The 9,332-nt window shown below is 43.2% G+C and overlaps 1 protein-coding gene across 1 annotated transcript in view; it reads left to right on the plus strand.

Moving 5' to 3' along the window:
- Positions 1–1,254: 1,254 nt before the first annotated feature.
- Positions 1,255–9,332, plus strand: part of ZNFX1 (zinc finger, NFX1-type containing 1) — a 26,730-nt gene continuing 18,652 nt past the window's right edge. The window contains exons 1-3 of the mRNA XM_005866198.1: positions 1,255–1,391; positions 2,107–2,221; positions 5,119–6,930. Of these exons, the coding sequence (XP_005866260.1) occupies positions 2,134–2,221; positions 5,119–6,930 (1,900 nt within the window). The 5' untranslated portion in view covers positions 1,255–1,391; positions 2,107–2,133. The remainder of the gene's footprint in view (positions 1,392–2,106; positions 2,222–5,118; positions 6,931–9,332) is intronic.

The following is a 9,332-nucleotide window of genomic DNA, read 5'->3' on the forward strand; positions in this document are numbered from 1 at the left end:
GCGACCCCCGGCGCCCCCCGGGGCCCCCCCGCCGCCGCCTCAGACTCTGGCGCCCCCGTTTCCCCTCTCAGCACCTGTCACTTCCCTGATCCCCCTTCCTCGGCGCCCCTGTCTGTCACTTCCATCACTCTCCTCAGCGCCCCCATCTTCCACCTCAGTCCCTGTCCCTTCTCCTCAGCTTCCCTGTCACCTCCATCCCCCGCCTCAGCCCCACGTCGGCCCCCAGTCACCTCCTCTGCCCCCAGCGCCTCCATTAACCACCAGTGCCCTCCGTCACCGCCTCCCACCCCCATCTCTTCCTACCACCCCCTTCATCTTCCTCAGGCCTCACCAGGTCCGCCCCCCATCCTCTACCAAGCACCCTCCACATCTGTACACCCCACCCCTGTTTCCAGGTCCCCCATCACTCCAGCAGGCACCCCCAACTGAGCTCAGCCCCCCTTCTTCCTGCGGCCCCATACTCGCCCACCTCGCCTGCCACTCCCTGCTTCAGCCCTGCCATGGCACCTTCCTCAGCCACCACACAGCCCTGGCTCTCCCTGACCCCATATTCCCGCCGGGACGAGGTGGGCCCCGGTGGCCCTGGAGACACCACCACCACCACCCCCCCCCCCCCCCCCCCCCCCCCCCCTCCCTGGCTCCTTGTTTCAGCCTCTTTCACCCGCCCTGGCGATGACCCTTCTATCAGTTGGTCCCTGTACCAGCTTGGCCATCACTGAGTTCCTTCTTCCTGCCCTTGAGGCCTGGACTCCCAAAGAAACCCACTGAGGTCTGCCTTCCTCCTAGCATTTCCTGTTTCTGTCTGCTCCCCCCTCTCCTTGCCTTTCTTTTTTTCTCTTTTCTTTCATTTCTTTTATCCCAGAAAACTTCTGAGTTTCTATTTTAGTATTTTTTTTTCCAGCAAGAGGAAGAAAGCATTTTCCCCGCAGACAGCTTTTTTAAAATGGAAAGTAAACTCTAAATATTGAACCTGCGTCACAAGAGCCAGGTTTGATGTGATGAAGCAGGAGATCACCAAAACTATTGCCAGCAGCAAGGAAAGGGACTCCTTTTGTTGCTGAGGATAAAAGCGACTCCTCGTAGCATAATGCCAAACCTGTCCACAGTTTTCAACCATGAATGTTTAAAAACTCTCCAAAATCCCCTTGCTGAGGACTCTTGAGCCGCCAACTTTTTCCCTGGCCCCACCCCGCAGGATGTGCGTGATTGTGCTAAGTTGCCTTAAAGGGGCTTCCTCTTCCTCTTATAGGACCACTCTTAAAAATTATCGCCGTAGAAGAGGAGGAGAAAAGTCCTGCAGATTTTTCTAGCTGGTGGAGGAAACATTCCGCAGATGGAAACTTATCTTTTTCTTTCTTTTGATCCCGTTTGGCTGCATTCCAAAGAGTAGGGTAAGGGTTAACTGCTCCGTACTTATTTACAAACTGTAGAGAACTGTAAGCTATAGAGTGCTACTATGTAACATAAATGCTGAATAGTGTGAGACATAACATGGTTTTTGGATTAACAAAAATGTACTTCTGTCTCTCCTGGCAACAAGTATTTATCTGCTTTATAGAAGAGGAAATTGAAACCTAGCAACTGATTAAGTAATTGGGCCAAAGGCATAAACCAAACAGTAGTTTTGAATGGGAATTAACGGCACTTCCTCTCCCTTAGAAAAGTACAGGGATAAAGAGAAGGGGTGGGGGTAATTTGAGCCTTTGAAATCATCTAAATTGTGAATTTAATGTTTTCATATCATAACTGGGTGTTTACAGAGTTGAACACTGTGTCCATGATTAAACTCTGTGTTTAGCCCGAGCTGGTTTGGCTCAGTGGATAGAGCGTCGCCCCAAGGACTGAAAGGTCCCGGGTTCAATTCCCATCTGGAAGGCAACCTATAGATGTCTCTCTCTCTTTGTCTCCCCCCCTCCCTTCCACTCTCTCTAAAAACCAATGGAAAAATATCCTCAGGAGAGGATTAACAACAACAAACGTAATGTGTTTAACTCTTAGTTAACGAATCATTACAATGTAGAAACAGAAGGATTGGTTTAATGCTGTTCTGGGTTTTTCTGCTAGATGCTGTGTTTCAAGGGCACTAATTTCTCTTAACCTGTACAGATTTCCAGGTAACTTACAGGAACGTGAATGCGGAGGAATTCAAGTGATTCAATCATGGAGGACAGAAGACCTTGTCCGGATGTCAGGCCCAGGAATCCCCATACCAACCACAGAGGTGAGCAACGTTTTCTCATTAATGGGAAGGAAACTTGAGTTCTCTCTGAATGAGCAGCAGGCCCACCTAAGATTGATTGTATCGCTCAAGTAAAGAATGGCTTATTTCTTAGCTACAGTATGATTGACTCTGAAAAACAAAATAGCCTTCCCCTTTCCCTAAGAGAATGGGTGCACTTCAAAGATAGTGGTGAGTGTCAGAAGCGGGAATAACACTGGTTTAGAGCAGCACTGTCCAGTAGAAACATAATAGAAGCCAAAAATGTAATTTAAAAATTTTCAATCTCTCCCTCTCCCTTCCTCTCTGAAATCAATAAAAATATATTTTAAAAGAAAAACGGGAAATCCATTTTTAAAATTTAATACTAATTTAATAAAATTTAGTGATTTAGTACTTGTCTTATTTAAGCCAATATATTCAGATATCATTTTAGTATAATTGAATATATTTTTATTATCATGGTACTTTAATAATCTTAATGTTTTTATTTATCTCCCATATATTCAAGTATTATCATTTTAAGGTTTTATCAATATAAAAAATTTTAATGAGATATTTAACTCTTTTTGGTATTAAGTCTTCAAAATCCCATTTATTATTTTACACATCTTAATTCAGACTAGCCACATTTAAGATGCATAATAGCCATACATAGCTAGTGATTATGTATTTGATAGCATGTGTCTGGAGTCTTAGCCACCAAAGCGAAGTTAGTTCCAAAAGCATTACTCTACCTCAATGGTGGTTCTATTTGCTCAGAACTTTCTAAAACAAAACAACCAAATGAATTTTGCTTTTCGCTAAACTTGTAATATGTCATCTGAGTTTAGCTGTGGAACAAATGAGGAAGAACTATAGAATTTTATTTTATGAGCTGTACGAATATTGAAATAATGAAAAACGGTACAATTTTCTGTTCTAGTTTTCTAATCAGATCAAAATATTAAAAGTGGGACTTTCTTCTGATATCCTGGAAGTTTAAAATCATAATTATAAAAATTTAGAGTTCAGTAGTATACAGTATTTATATTTTACCAAATATTCCTTTGTTTCACATTAAAATTTTCTCTAAAAAGTGCAAAATAAGAAAAAGTACATAAATGGATTTTGCATCTGATGTCATTAAGTGGAACTATCATTTTGAATATAATGTGCATTTGAAATTTTTATAGTATTTTTTATCATCAAATTATTGTATACAGTCTTATTTTTTGTTTGTTTTTAAAATCTCCAAGTCATTCTGCTAAGTTGGATCAACTCCAGAATCAGTTTTAGAGAAAAGGAAAGTGAAAAAAACTGGACATGGGTATGTGGGCCAAGGTCACTTATGAAATGTGTGGCAGATCAAGGGAGACAAGTTAAGCTTCATCCACTGGGTGATGTTAGCTTTCCCACGTATACTGGGTGTGTCACCTCCCTCCCCACTCTCTCTTTTCTGAGAGTTGGTAATAGGTAAATACTTTGTAAATGAACTTGTGCTGGAGAAAGGAGGAAAACTTGAGTTTCATTTTTTAGTTTCCTTTACAGTCTATTAGTTAGCTCAAAAACATCTTAGTAAGGAAAGTCCCATCTTCCTCTTTTCTATCTGATGCTGGGCAAAGTTTAAGAAACATTTCCTTTTATAACTTTATCTCCTTTGATGCCTGTGTTGCCTATGGTATAATTATTTCATGGCAGAACCAATGACTCTAAAAACCAATAGAGTGGGCCAACTGAAAATTATTACTAGTGTTACTAGTTGTAATTAACATTAATAAGAGCTTTTTATATAACAGGTACTACACTATACTAAGCATCTTGAACATTTAATCTTTACAACAACCCAGATACTGAAGCTTAGAGAAATTATGCAACTTGGTAATATAGTGAGGAAGTACCCAGGTAAAGATTTGAACCAGGTCCATTTGGCTCTGAAACTCATGTGCTGACTATTGTTTGGTACTGGCAAGAAACTAGAAACAATGAGCTGATCTTTTTGATGCTCTGAAATAATCCCAATTTGTAAAGATTAAATTATATACTGCATACATTTATTTTCTAGCATGTATTAGGCATTCAACAAATGTTTATTCCTTTTCCCTTTTGCACCCTGTGAAAAAAACAATATTTTTATAATATATACAGCAACATAATAACTGTTTTACATTCAGCACATGACTTATTTCTCTCCAAATAAAACCAAAGCTCCTTGGATGTTTGGGAAAATGAGAACACGTGCATTGTTGTCCTACAACAATTTCCTCGCACCTTTATTTTTATGCTTAACTACTATTCCCATTGTGTTTAGGGCCTATGGATGGTGAATTACCACCAAGAGCTAGAAATCAGGCCAATAATCCACCAGCCAATGCTCTCAGAGGAGGAGCCAACCAACTGGGAAGGCATCCTAGGGCCAACAACCAACTTGGTCCTTATTGGCAAAGAGAAGAGTTTAGGTTTGCGGCCATGGGAAGGAACCCACATCCAGAAAGGAGGAACCGTAGGGGACGTGCCAATGATGAACCTAGAGGCCAAAGACATGGTCAGGAGAATGACACCAGACAGAGAAATGGCAATCAGGAGGAAAGGAACCGCAGACCACCATGGTCTGATGAAAACTTCCAGCAGTGGCGGGTCCCTCACCAGAAGCCTGCAGAACAGCCACAGCAGGTGAAGAAACTGGGCTATAAGTTCCTAGAAAGTCTTCTGCAGAAAGACCCTTCTGAGGTGGTCATCACACTTGCCACAAGTTTAGGACTGAAGGAGCTTCTGTCTCATTCTTTTATGAAACCCAACTTCCTTCCAGAATCGAACCTGGGACCCTTGAGTCCGCAGGCTGACGCTCTATCCACTGAGCCAAACCGGTTCAGGGCCGCACCTTTATTTTTATGCTTAACTACTATTCCCATTGTGTTTAGGGCCTATGGATGGTGAATTACCACCAAGAGCTAGAAATCAGGCCAATAATCCACCAGCCAATGCTCTCAGAGGAGGAGCCAACCAACTGGGAAGGCATCCTAGGGCCAACAACCAACTTGGTCCTTATTGGCAAAGAGAAGAGTTTAGGTTTGCGGCCATGGGAAGGAACCCACATCCAGAAAGGAGGAACCGTAGGGGACGTGCCAATGATGAACCTAGAGGCCAAAGACATGGTCAGGAGAATGACACCAGACAGAGAAATGGCAATCAGGAGGAAAGGAACCGCAGACCACCATGGTCTGATGAAAACTTCCAGCAGTGGCGGGTCCCTCACCAGAAGCCTGCAGAACAGCCACAGCAGGTGAAGAAACTGGGCTATAAGTTCCTAGAAAGTCTTCTGCAGAAAGACCCTTCTGAGGTGGTCATCACACTTGCCACAAGTTTAGGACTGAAGGAGCTTCTGTCTCATTCTTTTATGAAACCCAACTTCCTTGAGCTCATTTGTCAGGTTCTTCGGAAGGCTTGCAGTTCCAGAATGGATCGCCAGAGTATTCTCCATGTCCTGGGCATATTGAAGAATTCAAAATTCCTCAAAGTCTGCCTGCCAGCTTATGTGGTAGGGATGATCACTGAACCCATCCCTGACATTCGAAACCAGTATCCAGAACACATTAGCAACATTATCTCCCTCATCCAGGACCTCGTAAGTGTCTTCCCTGCCAGTTCTGTGCAGGAAACTTCCATGCTCATTTCCCTCCTGCCAGCTTCTCTTAATGCTCTGAGAGCCTCTGGTGTTGACATAGAAGAGGAGACTGAGAAGAACCTGGAAAAGGTACAGGCCATCATCCAACATTTGCAGGAAAAGAGGCGAGAGGACACTTTAAGAGAAGATACCTACACTTTAGTACAGCCCAAGGCAGAAGACAATGTTGATAGCTACCGGACCATGCCCATTTACCCTACATACAATGAGGTGCACTTAGATGAGAAACCATTCCTTCGCCCCAACATCATTTCTGGAAAATATGAGAGCACTGCTGTCTATCTGGATACTCACTTCCGACTACTTCGAGAAGATTTTGTCAGGCCCCTACGAGAAGGCATTTTGGAACTTCTCCAAAGCTTTGAAGACCAAGGCCTGAGGAAGAGAAAGTTTGATGACATTCGAATCTACTTTGATACCAGGATTATCAGCCCTGTATGTGCATCATCAGGCATTGTCTATAAGGTACAGTTTGACACAAAACCACTAAAGTTTGTTCGCTGGCAGAATTCCAAGCGATTGCTCTATGGGTCCTTGGTGTGCATGTCCAAGGACAATTTTGAGACATTTCTTTTTGCCACAGTGTCTAACCGGGAGCAGGAGGATCTCTACCAAGGATTTGTCCAGCTCTCCTTCAATGAGCAGAGCCAACAGCTGCTAGCAGAGGTCCAGCCCTCTGACTCTTTCCTAATGGTGGAGACAACCGCATATTTTGAGGCCTATAGGCATGTCCTGGAAGGACTCCAGGAGATCCAACAGGAAGATGTCCCCTTCCAGAGAAACATTGTGGAATGTGACTCTCATGTGAAGGAGCCAAGGTACTTACTAATGGGAGGCAGATACGATTTCACTCCCTTAATAAAGACTCCCTCAGACACCGGGGAATCTCTGAGGAATGCTGAGGGCTTGAGATATCTCAGAGTTAATGTCTTAGACCCTAGACAGTGGCCCTCCAAAGAAGCCCTGAAGCTGGATGACTCCCAGATGGAAGCTTTGCAGTTTGCTCTCACAAGGGAACTGGCTATTATTCAAGGACCTCCTGGAACAGGTAAGAGAATTTTTCAGAGCACATGTCATCTACCTTAGGAGATAGGGAAGGAAGGCTTGACTTTAGGTTTCTAGAATGTCTTGGTTAGAAACATTCCCATGAGTGGATGAAGGGGATAAATGGTGATGGAAGGAGACTTGATTTGGGATGGTGAATGCAAAATACAGTATACTTATAATGAATTATAAAATTGTACACCGGGAACCTACATCATTTTATTAACCAATGTCACATCAATAACATGAATTAAAGAAAAAAAAGAAATGTTCTCAAGAAATGGGCATCAAATTTGTTTATAAAATTACTGCTTGTTATGGTGATTTTCCAGTGGGGACCCATTGGCATTCATAGTAATAAACCCAAATTGCAAGATTAGAAAAGACTGCTAGGGGTCAAACTTCAGAAGATACATTACCTCTGTTTCATCAAAGGCTATATTAATTTGTTTGATTTCTAATTAAATATCAAGTACAGCAGGTCTTCGTATAACGTTATTTCATTCAACATCATTTTGTTATTGTTTATTTATTTTTTTTAAATATATTTTATTGATTTTTTTACAGAGAGGAAGGGAAAGAGAGAGTTAGAAACATCGATGAGAGAGAAACATTGATCAGCTGCCTCCTGCACACCTCCTACTGGGGATGTGCCCACAACCAAGGTATATGCCCTTGACCAGAATCGAACCTGGGACCCTTGAGTCCGCAGGCCGACGCTCTATCCACTGAGCCAAACCGGTTACGGCTATTTATTTATTTAAAAAAATATATTTTTCAGAGAGGAAGGGAGAGTGAGAGAGAAACATCAATGATGAGAGAGAATCATTAATCAGCTGCCTCCTACATGCCCCACACTGGGGACTGAGCCCACAATCCGGGCATGTGCCCTGACTGGAAATCAACCTGTGACCTCCTGATTCATAGGTCAACACTCAGCTACTATATAGCCTAGTGACCCGGTGCATGGATTCGTGCACATTGAAAAGAAATTAATTAGAAGGTGGCTGGTGGGACTGGGTGAGATGGGCCAGACACGCCCTGGAGCCAACCTCCCACGCTCCCTTCGCAGCATCTGTGGAGTGAGCGGGGTCCCTCCGGCAGGTGGGGTCCCTCGACCTGGCCTGCAGGGATCAGGCCAAAACTGGCTCTCTGACATTTCCCAAGAGGTCCCAGAGTGCAAGAGGGCACTCTGCAAGGTTGCTGTCCTATAGGGTGTGGAATGCAAACGCAAGTATGCAGTAAACCAGATTCGGGCTGACAGTACCCCAGCAACAACATAACCCATGGCCAAAGGTGGAATCACATGGCCCTGCAGGAATCAGACTCCCTCCTCTCTGGTTACAGGGTGTGTCACCTGAGAACCGCCACTGCCAAGTCACTGCAGCTTGACAGTTCCTGCATCGAGCATCTGCCCCCTGGTGGTCAGTGCGAGTCATAGCAACCAGTCAGATGGTCAGACACTTAGCGTATTAGCCTTTTATATATATAGATGCCAGCCAAGCTGTTATAACATTGATGAGGGGAAAAATTGATTCCCAGCCAGGGCCACTGTGGAGTTTGCATAGTCTCCCCATGTCTGTGGGTTTTCTTCAGGGACTCCATATTTCTCCCACATCCCAGAGATGTACACATGAGATGAAGTGGCATGTCTGCATTGTCCCAGTCCGAGTGAGTGTGAGTGAGTGTGCCCTATGATGGAAGGGCTTCCTGTCCAAGGTGAGTCCCATCTTGCTCCCTGAGCTGCCAGGATTGGCTCCAGCTACCCCTGGCCCTGAACTGGAATCAGTGGGCTGGAGAATAATTCTCTTACTAATTTTTTTAAAAACCTTTATTTTTATTTTAATATGTTTTATTGATTTTTTTACAGAGAGGAAGGGAGAAGGAGAGTTAGAAACATCGATGAGAGAGAGAAACATCGATCAGCTGCCTCCTGCACACCCCCTACCGGGGATGTGCCTGCAACCAAGGTACATGCCCTTGATCAGAATCGAACCTGGGACCCTTCAGTCCGCAGGCTGACGCTCTATCCACGAGCCAAACTGGTTAGGGCTCTTACTAATTTTTATTAATCTTTCTTAAATGTATGTATAGCTCACACTTCAATGTTTAATAATAGGAGTATTTTGGGTCTTTATTTAGAAGTTGGTGATATTTTTCTGATCAAAAATAATGCCATAGAAACTTATTCTTGTTTTTATCAGTTAGCCTATGGGAAAATTGGTTTTGTTATATGTTATTTCACTTAAAAACTCAGTTTCTAAGAACCTATCAAGAAGTGAAGACTTAACTGTACATAATAATGGCCTATGTGCCAAGTACTGTTTCACATCCATTACATATGTTAAGTCATTCAACATCATTTTGTTATTATTTTTATTTACTTTTATTTATTTATTTAAAAAA

The sequence above is a fragment of the Myotis brandtii genome, unplaced genomic scaffold (assembly GCF_000412655.1).
Source record: "Myotis brandtii unplaced genomic scaffold, ASM41265v1 scaffold225, whole genome shotgun sequence".
NCBI classification, from domain to species: Eukaryota; Metazoa; Chordata; class Mammalia; order Chiroptera; family Vespertilionidae; genus Myotis; species Myotis brandtii.